This window comes from Anarhichas minor, unplaced genomic scaffold, assembly GCF_050575085.1.
Source record: "Anarhichas minor isolate MPS153535 unplaced genomic scaffold, ASM5057508v1 ptg000014l, whole genome shotgun sequence".
Taxonomy (NCBI): domain Eukaryota; kingdom Metazoa; phylum Chordata; class Actinopteri; order Perciformes; family Anarhichadidae; genus Anarhichas; species Anarhichas minor.
The window spans coordinates 5,201,345-5,228,264 of NW_027466460.1; the positions used below are offsets into that span (position 1 = coordinate 5,201,345).

Below are 26,920 nucleotides of genomic sequence, written 5' to 3' on the forward strand. Positions count from 1 at the left end.
GGTTAATAATTAAACACAAATCTATAAAATGTGAGTTTTCAGCAATAACATCTCATCTCTCTCCCTCTTTTTCTCTTTCAGAACTACACCCAGTACATCCCGCTGTCCATCTACGACCTGCAGACGTGGATGGGGAGCCCGTCCATTTTTGTCTACGACTGCTCCAACGCGGGAATCATTGTCAAGTCGTTTAAACAGTTCGCCCTGCAGAGAGAGCAGGAACTGGAGGTGGGCAGCTGCACCGACAACACACACTCGTGGTTTACGGCATGTCACAACACAGCAGCCATGAAATTGTAGTCGGGTTGTAATAACCTGTTTGCCTGTGTGCAGGCAAACAGGGTGAAACAAACTGAGTTATTCACTGAAAAGTGGGAGATTTCTCTTTTGCACACGCGCACACACACACACACACTTATACTGGATTGATAAAGGAGACCTAAGTGTTGTCAGTGAGTGTCCAGTCATGATCCTGAATCCTCTCTATGAAAAATACAGGATGTCATCAGTGCTGCGATTCAGCCAATCAAATGGGCAGCTGGCTCTAAATTGAGTTTTGGTTTAGTCTGGCAAATACACACACACACCCTATCAAACAGATACATACCTCTTCCAGCCCCAGTCCCTTCACCGCTTCATCTTTTTATTACGTTTTCTCTCCCTTTGTCCCTCCCAGCTATGGAATGTTATGTGAATCCCTAATGAGATTGCACTGTCATTCATCTCAATTATTCATGTGGAAGTTTCAGCCAGGCTGGGGAGAGAGAGAGAGGGAGAGAGGGAGAGAGGGAGAGGGAGAGAGAGCGAGAGCGAGCCGAGGGGGAGGTAGAGCGAGCTGCTGTGTTACCTGTTAAAGTAAAGGTGAAGGCAGCATCTAAACTGCTGAGTTGCCACAGTGTTCGACAGAGTTCGTCTCTCCATCTTCAGCTCGTTCTGCTCTTTCTGTTAGCAGTTTGTAACGGGTCAAAATCACTGCTCTTATTTTGCTAATTATCAAGATTTCTTTAACTGCTTTCAGGAAACAAAAGTAATTAATTGTGCCTTTGACCATATATTTTGAGTTTGGTCATTTTTGATTCTATATTTTTATTCTTGACATGGTTTATATTTGAAAACAATAATTTCTTATTTTCTTTCCTTATGGAGGGGTTTATCCTGTTTCCGGTTCTTTGAATCGAAGACGCATTGTATACTATTATACTTTTCATTTGAGTTTTTATCATTGAAATGTGTTTGTGGCAGCTCACCTGTCACTGAAGTAGAGAGTGGTGGCAAAACAGTAAGGGTTGGAGTGAAATCACTTTGACTGATAGTTTTTCATTCAATATTCCTGGAACTATACTTTAGAATCTCTCAACAAAAACACATTTAAAAGGCAAAATATACAGTATATTTATTTTTTTATTACTATTCGAATATGTATTCAAATGATAGAGTATTATATATTTGTTTACAGCCCTGCAGTAAAATCACTGGCTGGGCCCAGTGGCACCATGGCAAGCTTTAAGAATAACTACATTGAAATAGACAATCATCTCACTAATGGTCCCGTTTACTTATGCATGTCATAGGCATCAGTATTAAATTGAGACAGTTTCATAACCAAAAAAAGTTCTTCGAAGTCACTTTAAAGGTGGGAACGTGAGGGTCTAACTTTAGTGTTTTGTTAGTGATGTAAACAGGGGATGTGCCCCAGATAAATGCAGAGGGAAGTTGCATAACATCCATAAGGAATTCCACTTTTCACCACCTCACACAGGAAGTGTATAATGGGGGGGAGGTAATGGAAAGATCCCCCACCTTGCCACCTCCTCCTCCTCCTCCTCCTCCTCCTCCTCCTCCTCCTCCAGTCGGTTAGTGTGGGTGGGTTGGGGGTTGTCTGCTCTGAGTGCTCTATTATAGGGCCACCTGCTTCCTTTTAAATATCTAATCACTTCCTGCATGCACTCAGCAAACATGTTCACTGCATTAGCTGCAGGGCTTAAAGAGATGAGCATGTATACTGCACCCTGCAGCACTCACAGCTACGACACGCTGGACTGTGAGAGCTTGTGTGTGGTTCGTTTGTGTGTGTGTGTTACAGCTTAGATGTTTGTGTTGGTGGCGTTTCCAGGATGCTCACATCAAGCCTCCATCAGCTCCTTCTATCATATTAATGAATAATTAATGCTAAGGCTGTATAATGTATTGCTCAAATAGAGTTGCATTTTGGTCAGTGCACGTGCATGACTGCATGTGATTATTTTTCCATCGGAATCCCCCCCCCCCCCCCCCCCCGTAATATTAGTCTCATCAATTAGTGTCACTTTTTAAAAAGAAAGGAATTCTCAGCATTTAGATCACACCCTGGTATTCCCAATGGTGATTTTCATGGTAATTTGCGAGATTACAGTATGCTAATGTAATAATTACAGTGGATGCTTGGCATTAATCAGCTTCTGTTGGCAATGTTGTCGTCGTATTTACCGTTCGGATTACTGCGGCGTGCCGTCCCCCACTTGATTCATGGTTTCTTTCAGGAGACAATGTTCTTCTTAGGTTGACATGACGAGAGGCTTTAGAAACGCACGCTGCTTTGTTTGTGGTGTCTGCCTCTGCGCACGATTCGACATTTCGAGAGAGAGAGAGAGAGAGAGAGAGAGAGAGAGAGAGAGAGAGAGAGAGAGAGAGAGAGAGAGAGAGAGAGAGAGAGAGAGAGAGAGAGAGAGAGAGAGAGAGAGAGAGAGAGAGAGAGAGAGAGAGAGAGAGAGAGAGAGAGAGAGAGAGAGAGAGAGAGGAATTATGTTCCAGGAAGATTGGCACAGATCCATCTGCACGGAAACATAAAGGCAGCCACTCGCGCCTGCAAGCATTTCAAAGAGAAATAAAATATGCATGTTGATAGAAAAAAAAGACACTTGCACATTTACACACGTCCACCGACCCTCCCCATTCATTAAGACTATTCTCCTGTATTTTTAATATTATGATTTATTCATGTGTGTGCAGAGCTTCTTATAGAAGCGTTTCCTTAAGTACATAATGTCTCACACTAAGATCTGAGCTTCAGCTGCTGCTGCCTTTTTTCCGCCACTTATTATAGAGTCAGCTAATGAGTTGTTGGACTAGCAGAGAGCAGGATGGCTGAGCAGTATATACAGGAGTAGGGAGGCATTACACAAATCTACAGTGCCTCCACACAAGCCACTTTTTGCAGTTTGATTAGCTTAACTGGAAACCTTTTTGAACATTTGAATCAGGTCATGGCATTTTTATGAAATGATGCTTTCTTTACTTTTTTTGTTGCTTTTTTTTATCAAAGTGAATTTTCAAGATCTACAGTAGAAATGGCACATTTTCTTGTTCTGTTTCCTGTTTTGATCCGGGCTGCCTGCTGGATCTCTTGTTGTATTTGTTTTCTTGTCTCTTCCTCCAATTGGCTCGACTCGCCCTCTGGATGCAGAAAGACGAGGACGTCCCCTCAGTGCTTGCCTCGGGTAGTGGGGGTTTACCCCAACACACAGCGCGCTGGGAGGCCAAAGGAATAGTTTCCATTCAGGAGCTTTGTTGTGTCACTGCTGTGGTTGTGTTTTGGTTGTTTTTTGTGGGTCTACTTTATATGAAAGTAGTGCTCATGTGCTTGTCTGTGTTTGTTCACATGTGCATCATGATTACATGATCGCATGTGTTCTTTTGACAGTGTACATTGATTACCAGGGCTTTTAGTGTACTCTAGCGCACTCTATGCCAGACGGTTTGAAGATGTCTCACACTCTCTCTCCTTCTGCTCAGCCTTCGTGCCTGTAGCCCCAAAAGTGTTTGCAAACACAGAAAGAGTTTTAGCACTTGAAACCGAATTTTATATATATAGTACGTGATCACAGCCAATTAAAAGAAAAACGTTATCACAATGGTCATATACATACTGGTACATAGATGACATTTAACCCATCCTAATTATTAGGAGCAGTGGTGTGCTGTAAAGCACCCAGGGAGCAACTTGGGTTTCAATGTCTCGATCAAGGACAGTGTGGACAGGAGGAGAAGGAGATCAAACTGCCAACCTTGCGGATAAGGGATGACTCAAAAGTTTCACAACAAACCAAATTTGGCACAATGCAACTGTTGCAGGGAGCATCAATGGTAGGACTTCTTTCATGTTTCAATACACCCCAGGTAGAGCATTTGTTGCCAAGGCAACAACAACTGGGTATCCCTTTTATGAAGCAGCTAGAGCCGGGATCATTTTGGTTAAATGGAGACCAGGCGGCATGTGAAGTGACAGGTACGAGACGCTGAATCTCTATCTTGAAAGCGGATTCTGCCTTGGAACCGGTTCCAAATTTTTCAACTCAAATAATAAAGAATAAGTTAAAAGACACAAAATCAATAAAATCCAAGTACTGCCCAAAACTGTCGACCACATATTGAGTCCAGTGTCTTGATAGACCGAGCAAAGACAAAACACAGTAGAGTACAGTAAAGAAAGGACCTGCATTTTATCGGCTTTATATTTGCCGTTGACAGGGCAGCACAATTAATCTATTATTAATTGCGATCATAGTGGCGTTTAAAGTGCGCGCTACGCTCATAGGAAACTCTGCTGCATATCAAATCAAGCACTTCTTAAACTCACAGCCAGCCACCAGGAGGCGATCAGGATGTTTTGGCTTCACTTTTGGGGAGCTAGCCTGTGAAAAGATTTACTGAACGTTGCAGCTGTAGTCCAGAGTAGAAGAGTAATCTACTTTATATTACTTCTTTTAACAGAGAACAGACAGGCAAAAAGAAAATGCACTGAATTCTTATTGTATTCCTTTAATGTCATCACTGTGAAAGATACATGTTGCTGCAGTCAATAAAAAATAGCTCTGTTAAAAATGGATGAGCAACATGATGCAAGGTTTCATGGAATGAGTGTTTTGCAGGAAAGAGGCGATGATAACAATAATGATATGATAATCTCCTTCCCTAATTTCATACTCAAATTGGGCAGAGCTGCAAAATGAACACAGGTTATTAAAGTCCTCTCAGCAAACCACAGAAGCGGTATAGAACTCCCAGAAACAAATCAACAGTACATCAGCAAAATGAGCACATAAATAGTCCAGGGCTCCAAATGTAATTTAAGTTTCACATCATATGCAAGCATCCTCAATTTTTCCATTTTCATATTTGCAAGTATTGACTAAGCCGCCCCAACGATAACATCTAATTCTGTATTTAGAATGGGCAAGATGATTGTTTACCACTAAAGACCGCCTGCTTAGGGAGCAAGTGAGATGAAAATTCCCTCACTGGGATCGATGAACTATCACATTATCATTTGGCTCGTAGTACAAGGTGGCAAACCTGCAAGAAGCAATGATTTGTATCTTCTGCATTCAAATTTTCCTCTTTTTGTTCTGCACCAGATAGAAGACAAGGGGGGAGGGGTCCACTTTTTAATGTGATACACACACACTACAGCAGCTTATGAAGATTAAATAACATCTCCACGATGGACGATGTACAGCAGATACCTTGTGTAAATACAAAAACGGATGCATTTCTGGTCTCAGTGAAGTCTGTTGCTGAAAGTTGAAAAGTGACCAAAGTAATAGCAGATTAGCCTTTTGTAGAAAAGTTTTCTGGGGGCGATGATTCAACGCCAAATCTGAAGAGCATCAACAGCTTGCAAAACAGTAAGAGCAGGCTTGTGTAGGTGGTACCAGGGTGCTAATGCCTTCACCTGGACATTTGCACAAACTCACACTGTGACAGATTCGTTTTCAGACTTGTTTTTACTTTAAGTATGAAGGTAACAAAGAGGTCTCTTTCGGCTTTGTATTTTATCCGACTCGCTTCACTACATATCTTTTACATCAGTCTTGAAAAGGCTGCTCTTTAATCTGCCCCTGACCTTTTATTCCATGTCTTATCTGGTCTTCAGCTCAAGTACATCATCCTGTCTGCTCCTGTCGTCCTCCCTCTAGCACTGCCACAATACCAAGACTTTCATTTGTGACGATGCTAATTTCAATTTCTGGCTCCTATAATATTAGAGCAAACAAGAAACGGCAGTCTCCGTCAAAGGGAAACACTTTGAAAACCGCTCAGCTCAAACACATTTTTCTATAAATGTGTGTCGACAAATTTGTCTATCGCAAAGGGATGCTGTCCACGTCTTTGTCTGGTGTGTCACGTCTTTAAAGTCAGATCGTCTGTCACCCAGCTCCTCATCTCTTTCTGACCCTCCTTCATTCATCTCCCTAGACAATAGGTCAGGTTTCAAAAATTGAATGTTTTGGGTCTGAAATCCAGATTTATAATGAGATCACTTTCTGTGGTTGCTGCAGTCTCCAGATATTTTAAACCTTATTCTTTTACACAGACACATTTTAGTTTACTTATCTGGCTCAGGGTGTCGTTGCGGTCCCCAATGAATGTGAACAAAAACACTGTGATGTTGTGTCTGTTCAGGTCGCAGCCATTAACCCCAGCCACCCGCTCGCTCAAATGCCACTGCCGCCCTCCATGAAGAACTGCATCCAGCTGGCTGCCTGCGAGGCCAGCGAGCTGCTGCCCATGAACCCTGACCTCCCAGCTGACCTCTTCACCTCCTGCCTCACCACGCCCATCAAGATCGCCCTCAGATGGTAATGTTTCTCTCACACTTTTATTTCCCTTCTCTCTGCCAAACTGTTTCCCACCAAGCATTAAAAGTCTGAAACATTCCAGATGGTAGATTTAGGTTATGTCTTATATTTATGCTGAAGTAAGGGGTAGCTGGGATTTTTGTCACCGAAGCAGTGTTTTCGAATAATGAATCCAAACAGCCTTTAAACAGCGGCAGGAGAGACGTTGTTATGGGCTTTCTTAGCGGGTAAGAAAATGTTTGAGAAAGTTTCTACTCTGGAAGGATTTCAATAACTTTTCTGCTCATGATTGGTTGAATTTTGCATTCCTACTAAAGGTACAGTCCGGCTCACTGTAGACTAGCTGTATCACTCTCTGTAACACATAATGCTTACACTCAAACACAGGAAAAGAGAGAGGAAGGGAGAGAAGCTCCTTACCTGTCAGTCAGGAGTACCGCACAAATTCGAGCAGGATTTTCTTTCTCCTTGTGAATTTGATTTATTTGTTTCCTCCCTGAAGCTACTCGGCCCTTTCATGTCGTCAGGCCATCGGGCTTGAGCCCTGGCAAACCTGTGCATGGTGGGCATTAAAGATGTGGGAGGGGGGGGGCAACAACGACAACACAAGCTGTCCTACTTTCCTCAAAGATGCGGACATTATTTACTTACATTGTACTTTACTTCCCTATTGATCAGCTGCTTTGCTGATGACAAAAATCTGACACCAAGGAATTTCTTTTTAATAAAAAAGAATTACAGCGATAGCCCGTAAAAACTAATTTGCTCATACGTTGGCCTGTAAACAAATGAATGACTAAATGTACTGTAGCCTTTGCCAACATATAAAATAAAAGACCTGACTTTGTTGAGATTGTCTATCTATCCATCTCCTCTGCTGTGTTTCAACACAACAAACATTGCCATTCGGGCTAATGCATAGCCTATAATAATAATTAAAAAACTAAAAAACTATGCATTTGAATACCTTTTGGACATCATTTAGCATGGCAACGGTAATCGGAGCCTCGAAGCATTCGAGTCAGCCTCAGCAGAGACCAAATCTTGCTCTGAAATCCGACCCTGCTCAGTATTCAGCTATGATGAAAAATGTAAACCGACATCATCCACAGCTATGCAAGGATGATGATCCCCGCAGAGGACGCGTCGGTAGAATTCAGAAGAAATGCATTCAGACTTGGCTGATACAGTGGCCTGATGTAAAAGCAGCATGATGCATCATTCAGAGGACTGTACTGATGGAGCTTGGAGCTGAACCACGGCGGGAGCACATGGGTTGCATCAGACAGTCAGCTGTGTGGGGGGGGCACACTGAGCGTGTGGGGCTTGCACACCGAGGCATAGGTGATTGCATCACCGATCTCCTGTCAACACAAAACACACACAGACACACATAGATATGTCATCCAATTTCGACATACACATGTGCTGTAACTTCACATCCTGTATGTACGGCAATTTGTCAGAAGCAACAAGTATCAGAGTTTAAAAAGTTTGCTTCCAATGCTGGGTCATATTCTTAGTCTGTACTTAATCTTGCTAGTTACCAGCCGCTGTGGCTGGTATTGTTTGTGTGTCATTATGGCAAAAACTACCACAGAATTTGTTTCCAGTACTTAATAACCAGGTGTTAATATTTCTGTCGCTCTGTCTGCTGTCTGTCTGTGACAGATTTTGTCGATATGGTGGTGTCACAATTGTGCGAGATGCAGGTACAAAACATTTGTTGTTTGGTTGAAGATGCTTGAAGTATAGGGGTAGGAAGCGGAGAAGGGGCTCTATGCCTCTGAAACGATGGTCTCTCGTCTTAGACTGTATTTTAGGGCTTTTCCTCGGTCAAAATGAGGCGGAGGTGGTACCATCCTGATCATGTTCATACACATGCATGTGCTCCTCTCCTGGACCGTGTACGCTCAATGTGCTAAATTGCAGCCAAATGACAGGTTGTTTTTCTCTCGTGGTTTCATTATTATGTTTAAAACTGAGAATATGCAAATACTGATACTAAATATCTTGTAAAACTATTTGATTCTTCTGGCAAACTATTTTTCACACAAAGGTAGCTTTCCTCCTCTTTTTGAACATTAAAAAAAATTTTATATTATTTAAAGAAATTAAAAATTTGTATTTTAAGCATCAACAACGCTCACACATTTCTCAAGCACTTTTATCCTTTTTTTTTAATGTAGCTTATTATTATTTTACTTCCTAATTTATATTATTTGCTTCCATCAGTAGTTATTATGGCATTTTGTTCTCAGACATATAATGTAACTAATATAATGTATATGTACAGATATCTGTTTGAACTTTTTTATTTGTTAAAGTGGGAAAACAGTTGATTAAATATGAAAACAAACATCGTTATTTCTTTAGGCTACATTTCACTGGTGCAAAGTTTCTTCTATGAATGTAATTCATCAGTGCGTGCCTACCTTTGTGTGCAACTAATGGGAGAGCAAACTGTGTTTACGTCACACACAGATAAACGATACGTCACAGATACGTCGGATAAAAACATGTTGGGAATTTTGGACATGACTACATCTATGATTGTTCAGGATTTCTTTACTTTTGGACTTTAAAAAGCTGCGTAGTTATTGGAAATGTTTGTATCACAGGAGTCAGAAATAATCCTACGCAGCCACAACTGAAATCTAATTCTACAAATAACATGATACTAATAATATAATAAAGCCTGATCTTTATCTGCAACTGTGCATAATACAGGGTTGAAACACAATTAATAGACATGCAAAGAAAAAGAAGCTACGCAGCATTCAAATGTTGGTTTAGAATTTGAATGTCAACGTCATTAATGAAACTTCTTACTATTTGGAACAGCCCAATTGTTCACGCTGGCTCACTGTCACACTGTCATGGTTTACTGGGATACTTGATTGGAACAAAGCCACTATTCTCCTGCTTTGACGAGTCAACATGTCTGCTGTGACAAAGGCCTGTTTAATTGTGTGTGTGTGTGTGTGTGTGTGTGTGTGTGTGTGTGTGTGTGTGTGTGTGTGTGTGTGTGTGTGTGTGTGTGTGTGTGTGTGTGTGTGTGTGTGTGTGTGTGTGTGTGTGTGTGTGTGTGTGTGTGTGTGTAACATGCTTTCTAATACCTAGAGAGAGGGAGAGTGTGACTCAAAAAACAAATAAAGTAAAGTATTACACTGTGAGAAAGACACTACCAACACAGTCATCACACACTGGATTTGAAGACGTTCCTTGTTTTGTGATATATGGAAGATGTAGGTGAGCAGCTCAGCTTCCATGGACTGAACAGATATCTGTGCAGGTAGTGTAGTCTGCGGTGCCATGAATCATTACTTACCCGCACAGTTCTTTGCATTTTAATGACTTAATTTACTATGCAAACACTAAAAGTCACAGGGAGGATTTAAGAAACTTTCATCTATAATTTTGAAAGAGGATAACTATTTTTTAAAGTCTGTAAGTGATGATGGCAGGTTGACTTCAGGAGGTGTCCTACAGCTAGCTGAATGTTTTTTCTCTGCCAGATATGTTGAAGAGTTTCGTTTATCTTCCTCCGCTCTAAATCCACAGCGCACCATGACCTTCAGCATAATGAGGTCTCAGTATTACACCATTAATATTGATATCCCTTACCAACATTCCATTTTCAGAGAACAAGTTACTAAAAGTATTGCCAGAGCTATTCCTTAATACCCCCTGCCTTCAAAAAAGGGATGTTATGGATTGCGTGGGGAAACGTCAAGCTTCAGTATTAATTCATTTAATTTGCTGGTCGGTTATGAATCAGGAAATGAAGTCATGTATGACTGTATATAAGCATTATATATGAATTTTCCATACATAGTTGAGTTTGATACGCTTCTTTAGCATAAATGTTACTTAAACACCAACGCTTCCAAGGAGAATATTCATTCTGATGAGTTATTTATTCATTAATTCATTCAGCCTTTAACCTCTTCTTCAGATTTACAGCTAGTGGAGGTATTGATCATTTGAAACTGGAACCTAAGGATCCATTAGTACAAACCATGCTGTGCTCGCTTATCCTGAGCTGCATCTCAAATAAATCTTTCAGCTTTCAGATGATGTAGACTACTTCAATGTGGCATGTACTGTAGACCTGCTATCTCTCCCTAAAAATCCCCTGTACCCCCTAAAAAAGTGGTTTATGGTAAAGACAGGTAGAGTGGAAGAGGTTTATTACACTTGGAAAGAACGGTATATAAAAGTAGAATAAATACAGATAATTGCTAAGAACAAAAACATATATATCTCCGTCCATGTTGGATGGATGCATGCCACAAATCCAATCAGTTTTACCTTGGAGGAAACACTGTGTTTGAAATTAGTTACATCCCTCTCAGAAACACATAATGTACGTATGCGTTCTGACAGGTTTGGGAGACAATAACAACTTGATTAAAAACAGACCTAGCGCTCAAGAAACCTCCCCACTAGATTAAACACACCAGCTGTGGCCTGCATCTACATCAACCTGCCCTCCAGATTTCCCTGAGACCCAAAACTCTCCACAAGTCTCCAAAGATGCTGCAGCTTCTTCCTCTTCCGGATCTTCCAATAATTTGTTGCCGTGTCTCCTCTACGCTTATTATTTTCTAAATAAAGACATGCCGAGCTGTCTTCTCCTTAATTTTACACAGCCCCAGAGTGAGACACGGTGAGAAAATGAGGAAGGGGTGGGGTGGAGTTTGGCTGAGTTGGAGTGGGCGGATGGAGGGATTCACCGATGTGCTGGCTTACCTTGGCTTTAAAACTTTAATGAGATGCATTGAGGGATGGATGATGGGGTTTACACACAGAGAGAGAGAGAGAGAGAGAGTTAGGTAGAGCAAGGCAGAGTGAGTGCATGTGCACCTTTCATTGCTCAGCTGAGCAGAAAATCATTACTGATGGAGCGCCATCTTCAAGGGATTTCCCCGCCGCTGCTATGGATGGGAAGGAATGGAGGAGGTGAGCATCTGAAAATAGAGACATCAGGGGTTTGCAGGGGAAGGAAGAAAAATAAACTATGGATGAAGAAAGAAAAGTGCAGGGTGCGTACTTTAGCCATGCTAGGAGAGGCCCTCTAGAGTCAGCAGGGTCAGTCAGTCTGATGGTGCAGTTGTTCTGTCCAGAGAGAAATATCATAAACTATTGTATGTAGTGCCATGAAATATAGTGCAGTGGTCAAAATCCATTCAAATCAAGATATACTCGGTTATGGATTGTTATGGCTTATAGTTATGTTTTATAAGCTGTCCATTTTTCCCATGTAAAAACATTTTAAATGTAAAAATAGATATTCCAGCTGACGTCCATGTGATATAACAGAATTAGAAATTGTGAATCATCCATGATGCACCTTAGAATGATACAAATAGAAAAGAGGTGACGCACCAGCAACTTCCATTGAAAATGGATGGATGACGTACACATGGAGAAACCAACAATGGTTTGGAGCACCACAATCCTCCAAAACAGCTCCAGTGCTCTTTCACATAGATTCTCCGAACCTTACTGGAAGAATGAAAACCATATTTTCAAAGAAATATTCCCTCGTGGTGTTTTGATGATTATGGCTGAGAGCACAGTCCAACATGTTGCTCAGAAATCTTCCATAGATTTTAAACTGCGTGGAGGTCTGGAGACAGGGAAGGCCATGACCTATATTTCACATCATTTTAATCAAACCATTAAGTGGGACATGTTTATTATATTTATTAAGGTTTTTGCCTTTGATTTGTCACCCGTGTGTATATATAAATGAATAGATATTTAAATAAATGAAATCCATTGTCTACCTCATTATATCAGTCTCTACAGACATACACAATCTACCTAATGATGTCATTTCAGTAGGTGACACCTGCTGATTACCGTTTATCCAAATGAGCTTTAATTGAATGTCAGGCTTACAGCTGTGAGTTCAGACATTCTGCTCCTAAACCGGTGAAATCACAGCGGCAGCTGTAAACCGCTCTTCTCAACAGTTGTTCCATGATTCACTGTCGGAGCCGCTCCAGGATCTTTCTCTGTCGGTGACATCATCACTGCAGTCCTTCTCCGTGCTGTTCAGTTGAAAGAGAAACTTGATCAAATTCACAAATTAAAGTGTGAATTATTTAGGCTGGATATTTCTTTAAACTGAATTGTGCTGTAAGGGAGTATATTTTAATTAGCCTAATGTGTCCAGTATACCACTAGCAGTGCACTTTGATGTACATTTAAAGTGATAGCCGTAATGAAGCATGCGTCTATGCTGATCAGACGGCACCTTCTCATTTGTCTTATTCATGATCAAACAGAGCACATTCATCATAATGTATTATCATTGGAAATGTTGCTTTGAAAGAAGAGCCTTTGTACCAAAGCTTAGCAGCCTGCTGCCGCTTAATGAGCTGCTTATTATGACCTTATGTAACAATGAGCAATGTGGTAAGAAGCAGTTGAAATGCAAATATTCTTTTGTTCTCATAGTCATTATACATGCTACTACAAAACGGACTTTACCACTTGGAGCATTGTAGGCAGGAAGTATGGCAATATAATTTTCCTATATTGCTAATATTTTCATTTGTTTAGTTTTTTATTATTAATGTTATTTATTTCTATTATGTCTTCCATTTGAAAGTTTATTATTGTTTTTATTTATTTGATTATCATTTTTTTACACAGCTGTAAAAAGTTAGAAGTACAATTTGACCCACAGAACGGCTACCAAAGCGCTTGTGTCAACTGGCCCGAATATGCAGCTTGTTAATGTTTGGTTAGAGCAAACAAATCAACAACAACATTAAGGTTAATGTTCAGGTTAATTTAAGCGAGCATAATCACATAATGAGGGAGAAGGCAGTGGTATTCACAGCTCGGGCTGTGAGGAACCTCTGAAGATTCGTTGTCTACAACATCAGGAGGATACGTCCGTTCCTCACCATGGATGCAATTCAGGTTCTGGAGGAGTCAAGACTCTTTCTCTCTCTCAAAGGGGAAGAACACTGTCATATTTATATTTTAGATGATTTCATGGAACATACTGAGTGTGATATGTGATGTGATTATTGTAGGTCAGTGACAGAGCAGATTCACTTTGAGATCACCCAGCAGTCCCTCCTGTACATGACTGATAGAGAAGGTGACTTGGGACAGAAGGCTGATTGAAGGAGTAATGAGCTGTGGAAGACAGCTGGCTCCTCAGGGACCAGAGGGGAAACTCTGCTCCGCCGGTTCCTCCTCCAAACACCAAGGGAGCAGTGTAGTTTCTCCACAAAAGATCCACTTAATTTCCCTCATCAAAGTTTAATATGTTCATGGCACTTTACCTTCTCCTCTCTGCACACACTAGCTTTCTCCTACTTACCGATCCAATTCAAGTTTGGCCACCTTGCTGTCGTAATAATCCTTCAATTTCCTCTTCATCTCTGAACTCCAGCCCTCATGTACTTCTGTCAGTGTGTCATCCATAGTCATTGGTGCATCCCAACGTTTGATTAGTTCCCTCAATAAAAAAAGCTAACTTACCATTTATTACTCTGAAGGTGCTCCGAGCAATATTTTTGGGACCGATCTCTGGAAGCAGTATTAGCCGATAATGATTGGAGCAGAAGAGAAACTAGCAGTAAACTTGTCAAGTTGCCGTAAATGTACAGTGTATATTGCAGTTTGTCCATGAAAAAAAACTGCAGCTCCTCGATGTGCTTGAGACAGAGCCTGTGCAGACACATGCATAGATCAAAATGAGTGTACGCGTTGCGTGAGAAGTGTGAATAAAAACCACGTGTGGTACACTTGCGTGGTAAATCTATTTTAATAGCACGTAGATAAATGATCGCGCAAGTTTTGCGTCATCTGATCGGCCTTTATAGAGACCAACGATCAAACTATTTAAGACAGATATTGGACGATAACAATCACTGGCTGATCATTCGGAGAACCCTTATTATTGTCAAAACAGTTAAAGGTGAGACGATCCACTTGGAAAGTTGTATGTCTCACCTCTACCATCCATTGACCATATGACTTGCAGGTATTTTCTTCCCTGAGTCGAATACGAAAGGATTACTATATTTTCTTCTATAAACATATAGCCTGTTCAAATTTACATTTTTGTGCTGATAATTTGTAGCCACACAAGCAGACTTGTTTCTAGGGATAGCAATGTCAATTGGTCAGCCGGTTGTTTCACCACTTTGTTCCGGCCTGAAAGATCATCAAGAACTATCCCTTGACTTTTCAGGTAGAGGCACCAGCAGGTTGACGTGTTTGGTTTGGAGTAAAATATCTTGACAACTATTCCTCTATAGCATTACCAGAAGTTTTCAGCTGTCTGGTGAAATATTTCAACTTTTACGAGATGGATCGGCGCAAACCATGGTCTCCAGAGGATGAACCCGTTACTTTGATGTTCCCTTGACTTTTATTTAGTTCTACTAAGAATATTAAAATGATTGAGAAGGAAACTGGGAAACCAGGAAACCTTTACTACCAGGCAGATTTGAGGATACTTCTGCAATTCAGCCCTTTAGGACAGACCTGTAAAACCTGTTTCACAACACAAACAAACTGGTTTTAGCTGCCATTCCAGACCTAGGGCCCTATTTTTGTTGGGCTGTGACGATCAGTGCTGTTTGGTATTTTGCGGATGTTAAAATGTGCTTCGCCTCTCTGTGTGGTATTTTATTGCTCAGTGCAAATGTCTTTAGAGTCACAACAGCAGGGAGGTTTATTCAAATGAGGTACCACAAAGATAGAGTTTTGGTATTTTATTGAAAATTTACTTTATTGTGAGAACAAACTTCTCAGAACCACATCTGTTTTGGACACAAATCACTTTATCAACATGAGCAAACAAAATACAAAACGCATATCAAAATTGTTTCACACTCCCCAGCAGTAGATACATTTAAATTGGCATTAAAAATACAGATTATTGTGATTAAAGCAGAAATGCGTGTATTTATATATGAAGGATTCTTACAGTATCTGTTGTCCACATCTGCTTTATACCGTATAAAAAGCTTGTCCTTCAGTTCATTAAATCCCTGCAGGCATCTGATGGCAGCAGAACACATATGTTGATAAGTCTGCAGCTACCAATTTAAGAAGTGACGCACCAGAGCGCAGTGTCATTACGCACGACCGTCCACCATGTTTACCTTCATTAGATCAGGCTGCTACAAAGTAACCGCACACCTCTACAAACACCAGACTGCTCTGTTATAATTTGGTATTCTGTTGTTTATGCAAGAAACATCGGATTTTTGGAGCCCATTAATCCTGTATGTCACTGCCTCCTTTCCAACTTTCTTATTGGCCAAAGTGACATTTCATGCTGTATTCTTGAAACGCTGCTGTCACATTTTACGATATGACCATTTATGACGTGAGTTACAGAATAAATAAAACTGAAATGGCACAGGAATGATAAAAAGCTGGCTGTCCCCTATAACTACTGGCAGACTGATGCTTTTTAGAAATATTTTCTAAGCTTGACTCATTTCTGAAAAGAGCTATTGTTTGTTTGACAGTGTCGTCTTTTGGGTTGTTAGAGTTTACAGTACCCCTGAAGTGACATATTTTCCTTTGGATAGTATAAATGCAGCTCTAATTAGCAAATACTAGATTGAAAGCCTTATTAGGCCGAAGTGCATTCAGGAGGTATTTGACAAAGGCTAGTGAGTTTTAGGTGAGACCAGAGTGAGGAAAGATCTAACAAAGATACTGCACAAGCCTCCATAAAAGCTCTCTCAACCGACCTCACCACTCAAACCATTCAGCCTCAGCACTTATATCCTGTTGGAATGCACTGCGGTCTGTGAAGTTATACATGCACACATCTGCATCGCCCTCTTGAGTCTGTCACAGGGATGAATTGTAGCTTCTAGCTGCATACCATGGATTGATACCAATTGTATACATCATTAGCATATTCTTACAGCAGTATCACATACTGGACAACACATTTTTCATGTTATTTACTTGCGGTACTTTAGTCTCATTGCTAAGCAGTAAACATACTCACTTGCTGTATGTTTTGGTATCGGACAACTTCTGGTTCCCGTTTTGTAGCCCGAGTAGTATCGACCGATCACGGTTGAACAGTCCACATGGAGAGCACAAGGGCCGCAACGTCTCTCAACTCCGTCTCCATTCTTGGATCTCAAGTTGCTAATCAGACTGTGAACAATGACCGGCAGATGGAAGAGGAAGACTTGGCCCAGATAGCCGATGGGTTCATAGATTGGATGTGACCAAACACTCCTCTCTTCTCCTCTTCTCTTTCTTATCATTCTATGTTCAACCCCTGAGCGACTTTACGTCTCCTTGCACAGAGGTTGGGTGGAAACACGCTCTCGCTGATGCAACCTCGTGCTTGGTCTGTGCTCTGTTTACTTCGGCTCGTCTGTTTCTGCCAGACTCCATTTTGAGTTAATCACCTCTTTTTATGTTGGAGAATTCCCCGAATTCCTTTTGCAGCAAGCCAAGACAAAAACATAAACAAAATATTTCATCGGTTGTGCAAATGAAATTCAAAAGTAAACAGTCTTGGATTGTTTTGTATTTGATAAATGATGAAATACCTTTGTTCCCACCAAACGGTAAAGTGCTGGCACATATCAATGCAGATTTTGTGCATTATGGCTTTCATTAAAAAGTTTCTGATGATTAAGACTTTAGAACAAGTTGTCCTGGTTCCATCCATCCTGCTCTTTGTTCCTAGAGTGCCTTGCACACTCGGGGCCCATGCTGTTCTTATAAGAGACAGTAAGTCTCTCTGGTGTCATGTGGGATCTCATTATTCTCCAGCATCAGGAACAACCTTTCAATGTGAGTGCCGTAGATTACGTCACTGTTAGGGTGGAATAGTTGTTGGATACAAATCCATGCAGGACGTCTAACGGCTAACGGTGGCTTCACTTGTTGGTGGAGAAAACTGAATCACTTATACTCCATAACCTCATGATACTTTATACATGACGAGCTGAATGTGAAAGCTTTGGGACAAGTGTCAACAGACGAGAGTAGTTTTGTGCAATTTTATTTTAGCATTGTCAAATTTCAACTAATTTAATTAAATCCACTGATCACTAAATTCAGTCAGGTCATATTTTCTGCTTCCTACAGTCAGAACCATTTCAGATCTCATAATCGTGACTTAAAACCTTGTAACTTAAAACCTGCCAGCCAACATTACTGCAACAGCTGTGATCTTTGGGCACCGTGACACCTGAAACTTCAGACCTCGGAAATGGAATAAAATATTCGCAACAATGTTATATATTAGTGTACAATAATAATAATAATATATAAATAGAATATAAACAAAAGGGATGACATAACAGTAAGGAATAACACAAAAACATACTTAACTAGCTTCACAGGTTAAAAGCCGATTTAAATAGATGAGTTTTAAGTGCAGTTTTGAAAGTGGCGAGTGACGGAGAATGTCTGAGGTGCTGGGGGAGAGAGTTTCAGAGGGAGGGGGTATATATCCCTCCTTTCAGGTATAATCACCTGAAACAAGGGATCGTTGTGATTTTGTTGCCTTAGAATAAGCCCCCCATACCTACAAAGGGAGCGGGTCCTCGTGTTCACCGTTCTGCTCTAGGAAGGGCCTTTTTACAATACCTGAAGGCCGCCGTAGTTCTCCGACACACTGGGGAAGGGAGGGGTGAGCGGAGCGTTATTTGTTAGGTTGCAATCTGCAACCTCATTGCTAGAGGCCACAAAATCCTACAATTAGAATTGCTACAGACTTAGGGGCCGAACACAGAAACAAGTCGCTAGAAAGGCTTCCCTTGCAAAACAATTGGTTTCCTCTCTCGTGCCGCATTGTTCAGGCGGTTTTTAGTGGCTTATTAAAGTTCAAATATTCTCAACTTTTCAGCGTCAGGCGAGGAGAATGAAACAAAGCGTTCAGAAAAGTCAGTTAAGTCAAACATTAAAGGCAGCCCGGTAACTCATGTGTTAAGCGGTGGTTCTCAAACAACAACTGAGTAAAAGTAACGTAATCTTTTTTTTTTTTTTTTTTTACGTTAATCTCCAATGCTCCAACGTACATGCACACTCACAGAGGCACGCCTTCTCTCCTCCAGGCTCCTGTGCCGAGCTGTCAAGGCTCCAAGCAGCAACCTGCTGTGACTTACAGCTGGCCCGACCTGTCAGAGCTATCCATGCACAGTAAACAATAACCCCCATGCCAGACGTTTCAGAAATATATGACTGTGCTTCCTGTTGCCCGCCCCCTCCCCTTTGACTGTAACTCACCCAAAATACACTTATCAATGTGCTCAGTGGTTGTAATCTTTAAAACTCATTTTTCATTTGAGTGTTTTATCTGTTGATTGTCTCCCGTAGGTCGTAAAATCTGTACTACAGAGGCCAAACATTTTTATTGCTATAGTCTGTGAGCACCTCTTGTTTTCTGTCCAACTCTTATCAGCAGCTTTTCTTTGTCTGGTTTTCTCCCCCAGGTTTTGTATGCAGAAGAGTGCCAAGTTGGTGCCAGGGGTGACGTTAGACCTCATCGAGAAGTAAGTGGCATTCCACCGCCATCCTAAATAAACAAAAAAACGCTGTCGCAAGTCTTTGCCTCTTTCTGTCGCTCTCTCAGGAAGGTGAAGTCTAGAGAGATCATTATCCTGGTTTCCTCGTGTCTGTCTCTCTGTCTGTCTTCCCGTCTGTCTCCCCTCTGTTGTTTTCCATCCTGCAGGTACAATTCTCTGCCTTTGTTTCACCCTTCACAGCCAAAGCAGCAGTAGTTTGGCAGATTTAAAGCTCCACATTTCTTCTATAAACCTCCGGGTGCCAAGCAGCTGAGCGTGGAACATCTCTTGCTCTTAGGCACACACTCTGAGTGATATTAGTACTTAATATGGATTTCATATCCAAAGTTTCAGTAGTTTCACAGAACCATCGGGGGTCGTTTTTTCTTTTTTTTCTTAGCCATAAGTGCGATGAAAGGTAAAATGACACCCATAAACTAAGTTGGTTGAGGAGGTTTGAGAAGTAGTAAGTAATTCAGAAGCAGGCTGTCACATCTCTGTTGTATCTTTTTAGAAAAGACCTCGAGGTGCTAAACTTGAAGTGGCTCAGCAGTCTCTTAATAACGTTTGCTGAAAGGTGAATCATTTCTTGTCACATGCTCAGGCACAGTTTGTTAGTGCATGTACACACACATGACATGAACACACATGCACACACAGCACATACACATCCGTACTTTCCACTAGAATTTAATTAGTTTTCGGCTGAGGGTTTGTGCAGAGACACCGTGTGCCTGTCCTGTGTTTCCTCAAGAGTGTTTGTGTGTATGTGTTTGGTTCTTAGGACTAACAGTAGTGCACTTTTACTTTCCTGTCCAAACTTGTGTTTTATGTGCTCTACTTTGGAGAGGATACTTCAAATCTAGTGCTGTAAATTCTCAAATAGTAGCCTATTTCAAATGGTCTCATTTTTATATGTATGTCATATCGTATAAGAAACCTCCCCGTTTTTTCTTTTCTTTTTTTCCTGCTCCGGTTTAGATTTGCTGTTGTTTGCTCTTAATGCAAGCTCAACACTTTTTTTTAAATCAGTTTTCTTGATCAATTTAGTATAATTTACATTTCGCAGCATTATAGCACAACATTATAGTCATACTCACCAGTCTGCTCTGAGTTTCCCTTTTTTTCCACTTACCAGCTAATTCACATTTTCTGTACAGATGTTTTACACTTTAACAAATCCCTCCACAGGCTGAAAGGGAGAAACCCTTTGCTGGTGGGCTTTTAATTTGAAAAATATCTAGGAAGTGTTAAGTTTTTATTGATTGTACCTTTACAAAAAAAAAAAAAAATACAAAATATAAGTAGAAGTGATTAACAGGGAATTAACAAATAATTGTCAGCAATGTTACTTAAAGGTCTTGTTGGCTGATGGAATAAGTGTTGCGGAAATGGAAATGCATCATTTTAGCACAACAATTTCCCCCCATCAATGCGTTTTTAGCTGTTTATTAAGGACCAACTGTCATTAGTTCATTCTAGACAGGATTATATTTACACATATAATGTGCCTTGTCATTATTTGAATACCACCTTTTATTGCAAAATATGCAGCCAGTATATTTTTTTGCCCAGTTTTACAATTTACAAATTAATGTTTTATTTGTGTCTTTGTTTCTGTTTTTGTTACATTTATGTTAATGGTTATTCTTACGGTTTGTTTTTTCTTCCAACTGTTTGTCCATCAAATGCCAAATCTCCAAAAGCTGCAGGTCATGTTTTGGATTAATAAGGAATGAAGGGACTCACTGTTGGTTTCCTCGTTACATTTAACATCTCAGAAACCGATTATTGGAGAAGTAATACATCTACTTATTTAGATTTAAGGCTTTTCAAAATCATACTAATTGATCCAGTGAGTAAGTGGATCATTTTTGGGGAGTTAACATGTTCACTCTCAACATATTTCCTGTTTCAACAAGATTCACGAGGATTATTCATGAATTGAACAACATCTCTCACCTCTCCGCGTCTTATTTGTCACTGTTCTTACTTTTTTAGATTATCTTTATCAATGGACACTTCCTTTGATTTTCTTTTCACCCCATTCTGCTTATTCCTTCTCCTCTTCTGTCAAACACCACTTTTGTCCAGGGGATAAGCATTACACAGAAAAAGCCTTCGTACTGTACATAAAACTACTGCAGGATGGGAAACCACTAGAGCCATGACGAACGCCTTTGAAGATTTTATTTTTTCTACATTCTGCCTTCTCAACCTCGCCAACGTCAGTCGTTGGGTTTGACGTCATTGAAGCTCGCCATTCATGGTCAAGTTCTCGTGTCCTCCAACTATTATTACTTGGTTCACAAGAATAAAGAATGGGCTTCTGTGGAGAGGGGGAAAGGTAATTTATGAACAGTTTGCTGTAGGGGGAGTTTTAGCACCCACAAACGTCACACTAGTTTACGGCAGAGACAGCGCCGGGGAAAGAATGCTTACCGTATCTCATCTTATCTTCCGTTTGGCATGAGTAACACTGAGTAGAAACATCAGAGACGTGTGTAACAATGGTTTGAAATCAGTCTGACGTAAATAGAAAAAAGCAAACATGGTTTCTTACAAGGACAAACAAGCTGTGATCTGAATTCAAAGCTACAGTCACCAATCAATCATCAATCATTCAGTCAATCAATCTTTATTTATATGGAACAAGTCATACGTCAAATGAACTCCCAAGTTCTGAACATAAAAAGTAAAAAAGAACAAATATTTAATCAATAAAACATTTCAATGAATAAAGACATTTAAAAGAGTAAAATAAAGTATAGTATAATAAAAGTATTAACTAAACCGCCAGGCTAGAAATGTGTGTTAAGATATATCCACACACTCTGCTCTCCTCAGGCTCTCAGGCAGGCCGTTGGATAAGCAGGGGCCAGGGTGGCTAAAAGTGGCCTCGGACCCAAGGAAGAACTAAGAGACAACTATCAGAGGAGTTGAGGGATTTAGTGGGTACATAATCTCTATAAACAGATTCTGCATTCACATGTAGAATTTGTAGGCAACGGACCAGATTTTGGCATCGTAAGCGATCTGGTCTCCGTTTTAAGTCTGCGTCGTGTTGACCAATCGTGTTCAAGCAGTCTTTGGTTGAATGCAGGTAAACAGTCTGTGTGGTGAGCAAAAGAGGCAGTATACATTGGCCTACATATATTCTCTAACAGGTATCCAGTGCAGGTGTAATGTGTGCTCCCCTTCTGGCCCTGCTCAACACACAAGCAACTGAATTTTGCATGAGTTGAAGTTGATCTACGGCGTTTTAGGAAGGCAAGAAAGTAGAGAATTACAATAGTCGAGTCTACGTGTGTTAAACCGTGCACACATTTCTTCGTATTTGCCTGGGAGAGGAACAGACACACTGGCAATACTTTTCAAGTGATAAAAGGCAGTTTTGGTCAAGTTCTGGGCATTGAAAGGTAAATAAGAGTCCATGATGAGACACAGGTTTTTATCCTTGTGCCTGGGATTGAGTGCTAGTGACTTTCATTTAGAGGTCAGTTTCTTTCTCAAAGCCTTTGCTCGAGTACCTCAGGTTTGTCCTGGATGAGCTGAAGAACGCTCTGATTCATCCAAGCATTCTCAAAGCGTCTCCAATACATTTGTGGTGGGCATCGATGGGGCTCGTTACCTAGTCGTACACAGGCGGGCTGTTCCGCTGTGTTTTATAAAAGCCTGTGCACTGCTCTTCGTGTTAGCTGACTGCTTCAGACATAGCAGGGTTGTATGTTAATAAGAAGCCTGTAAGGTTAAGAGAAAGAGTTGAGCAGCAAAAAAGTGCTGACCTGTTCCGTATTAGTCGGTATGCTCCACCGAAATTGGATTTGAGAAGTTGCCAATTCCAAACCGTATTGAAAAACTAATAAAATGTCAAATTAATCATTGGATGACCTTGAATTGAAGTACAAATGCGGAAATATGAAAGGTGGGATTTCATATAACAATATGAAAGTAAATTGAGATTCTGACAAAAATATTTTCCGATAAAATAAAAACCACCACCACGTATCTTAAATGTGAATCCATGCAGATTCAACAGCACTCTTCTCTGATAATAAATCTGATTTTCTGCTCATAATACAATGTAAACTCCAGAGTTTGTGCATTTTACTCTGATATAAACCACTTTTCTTCTATAAACAGAACCATAAACACATGGGAATGTTAGTACATATTTATACATCAGTAAGTGCAGCGGTACATGATTAACAGAAATCAGTATGGAATAAGCCGTGTGTTATGGTGAGGATACAGCAGCAGTGTTGATCGCTTTTGGCTTTTTAAAATGTTCTCTCTAGCAACTAAAAGCCACTAATTTGGACGTATTAGACCTTTCAGAAAACTCTCTTGGACTTGGATGTTTACCACCGTATTTACAAGTGAGAAACTGTTAATCATGGTGACTCTGACGTGACATGAACGCAGTATTACATCTGACTAGAATAGAACACGTAGTTCACTAAAATGTCCCAATTCAGTGCTTTACTTCCTGCCCTTGATGTCTCAGCAGCCCTGAACATGACTGAAGAAGGGCTTTTCATTTTTTAATCAGTGGGGGTTGTTGGGGTCCATGATGCTTAAGTTGCGGTTTTGGTTCATTGCATGTTGTCCAGAGGGCTAAATGTTGACTCAGCTGAAGTCCCTGCCTATATATGCCTATAGAATCAAAAATGTTGCTCATAGTGATGAACCAACTAAGAATTATCACCCAACAGTGCAAATTTAAGAATATTGGACATTTGTTAAATGAACAGGAACATCACTCAGGTAAAAACTAAAACTGCTCTGATGCTGCCTTCAAATCCCTCTTGTGGTATTCTGAATAAACTCAGAGTTCATGAGTTCTGATATGTTTGCTGATGTTTTAAAAAATGGCAGCGGCCATGAAAGGTAAATTTCTGTAGCTGGTTAGTTAATACGTATATCGTAGTCTTAGTCCAGGGGTCGGCAACCTTTTCTATCCAAAGAGCCATTTTGCTCTATTTTCCACCAAATAAAATTCGTCTGGAGCCGCAAAAGCTATTTGATATCACAGCCTATAAAGTTGTATATATAGTTATATTATATATACAAAAACTATAGTTTGTTGTATTTATGAAAATATAGATCAAGAATAAAGACAATTCTTGACATTTTTTTGCAATTTTACCTGATATAACAATATCAAACTCTTATGAAGAGGAGAGTTTGCTGCAGCAGCTGAGAATTCGCTCTTTTTCGCTCATCTCCAGCGTGACACTTTTCAGCAAATGCTGTGTGCTTGTTCTGGAAGCATACAGGTAAGTCAGCATCGTTGGCAGTGAAAGCAAATGAATACGTCCACGCAGAGTCAAACTCTCTATTTTCCCTCCGTGACTTTTCTTTTTTTGGATTTATCCATTGATAGTTTACAGAGGGCGGGGGACTGAAAATCATGATTAGCCACCTGCAGGGAAAAGTGCTTGACAGGGGTAGAGGATTTAACTGCCTGTGGGAATAATTAACATATAGGATTCTGTTCATTCTTGCTTATAAATTATATTCTCTCTGAACACGTTTCTCTTTTTGGAGAACGTCATGCGAGATAACTTCTTCGATTAGCGCAATTCTCCTGCTCTTCTTTCTGTTTCCTCGTCTCAGCCCCGTGTGTCACGTGTGTGTGTAAACCTCGCTCGAGTCAGAAAACTTGTCAGAATACCCATATTTGATTGGCTGAGCTGCATCACGTGATGTGATTTGCAATGCATTGGTCGGTGTGTTTCCTGCACCGCCGAACAAGTGCCGTAACGGCTGAATAAGAGGCGCCGGTTAAAGTTTAAACTCGGTGCCCAATATGTATAATTCTGAATTATCTATTGGTTTTTAGTTCCTGGGTCCAGATCCGGTGCGCCAGTTAGGGACCTCAGGGAGCCGCAACAGAGAGGCTAAAGAGCCGCATGTTGCCGACCCCTGTCTTAGTCGTATAGAATTTCTCTTTATAATTATATAAGTCTGAGGAACATATTGATGTACCCAATGGCCTCATCTTTTTCCTCTGCCATTGTGCCTTTGCATTTCCTGCACTACGCTACCAGTTACAAGCTAGCTTGCTAAATTGTTGGCCTGGGTGGCTTCTAGATTCCAACAGTCCATGATGCCGTTGTCTTGTCAAGACTTAACCATTTGAACACCAGGCATATTGTATACAGAACTTTGCATGCTGTAACCACAAGTTCTATGTATGTTTTCTAAAGTGCAATCACCTAAAAGTGGTTTGTTTACTTAAAATGAGACCTTCGTATCTACATAGCGAGCAGGTCCACTTCACGGAGCTGGTCGCCATATTTCTAGAGCAAACAAGACCAGACAAACCAAACATTGACTCTTGATAGGGCCATTCACGTTTTTGCGCCTGCCACATTACTTCTCTTACACACTTGCCGCATGGCAGAAGTTCAAGGTAGTTGCTCTGTAACCTCATCGCAAGATGCTGCCAAATATAAGTATACACTGCACCTTTAAGAATAATTTCAACACAAGATGTATAAATATTAAATCGTGTAATCCTGAATAATTCCAGTAGTTGAAAAGTAGAACCTATTCAGTCATTTACTCTAGGGAATATTTCACCAAAGTAAAAGTAAAAATATTTCACCTAAGTAAAACCCTCTCCTGGAAGACATAGACCACCACAAACTGTTATTTACAACAGTGTCCAGACCATTTTTAAACGGCATGTATATCAGCTACAGCAGTGGTTCCCAAACTTTTTCTGTCAAGACCCCCTTTGATGATATAGGAACATTGGACGACCCCCCCCCCCCCGCAACCCGACCCCAAATTTGTCTTGGTTTTTAATGAATTGCATTATAATGCATGAACTGTATAAAATATTTTTGCGCTTTAGACCAGTCACAAATCTGTCCATCTTTGTACATACTTCCTTCTCTTATCTTTATCTTTCTCTGTCGCTCCGTATCTTTCTCGCTCTGTGTCGCTGTGTGTCTCTCTCTCGTTCGCGCTCCCTCACTCTCTCTCTCCCTCGCTCGTTCGCGCTCTCTCGCTCGGGCGCGCGCTCGCTCTCGCTCTCGCTGGTTTTGCCACAGTCGGTCTGTGACATGAGCCGCTCTGGTGGCGTGGTTGGAACACAGTGCATGTCACGTCGGTTATTTTATATTGTTTTACCGGTGTATGTGTGCGTCTGTGTGTGTGGGTTGGTGATGAAGCCGCGACCCCCCTGTAGTACCACCGCGCCCCCCCTAGGGGTCGCGACCCCCACTTTGGGAACCACTGAGCTACAGCATGATGGCAATTTGTTGATTTTTAACAGTCGCGTCTCAGAGAAACAGATGCAATTACAAATTCATCTGCTACTTGAGCACAACGGACAGCCCCCATCATCCCCCATCAAATACTACGTAAGCTACTGTTTTGTCTTTTTGGAAGATCACCTTAAACACACCAGCTTTCCAACTTCTGGTACAATGCCACAGTTTGACATAATAAGTTAGCTGTAGCTACAACATTAATTTACTTGTCAGATGACTTTGTAGTATCCTAGCAGCAGCAACAACAACGCAAAAATCACACAAATTGACTTTATTTGGAGGCTGCAACAGAGAGACGCAAGGCAGCTGGTTATTAGTCGGCCTTTAAAATATATCTGGGGTGATTGGTTTCAAATAGGATTCAAAGCATCTTTTCTTTTCCTTTGTCATAATTTTCTGTGTCCAAATTGCACATTTGTGCATGAGCAAATGGCTAAAGGCCGTACACTCACTGACCATTTCTCGTTGGCCACGTGGTCAC

The 26,920-nt window shown here is 40.8% G+C and overlaps 1 protein-coding gene across 4 annotated transcripts in view; it reads left to right on the top strand.

Moving 5' to 3' along the window:
• The window catches only part of rptor (regulatory associated protein of MTOR, complex 1), a 141,028-nt gene that overhangs the window by 43,449 nt on the left and 70,659 nt on the right, over positions 1–26,920 (top strand). For all 4 annotated transcript variants that reach the window (XM_076091161.1, XM_076091163.1, XM_076091162.1 and 1 more), the window contains exons 6-8: positions 82–228; positions 6,442–6,617; positions 19,082–19,141. In XM_076091161.1, the coding sequence (XP_075947276.1) occupies positions 82–228; positions 6,442–6,617; positions 19,082–19,141 (383 nt within the window). The remainder of the gene's footprint in view (positions 1–81; positions 229–6,441; positions 6,618–19,081; positions 19,142–26,920) is intronic.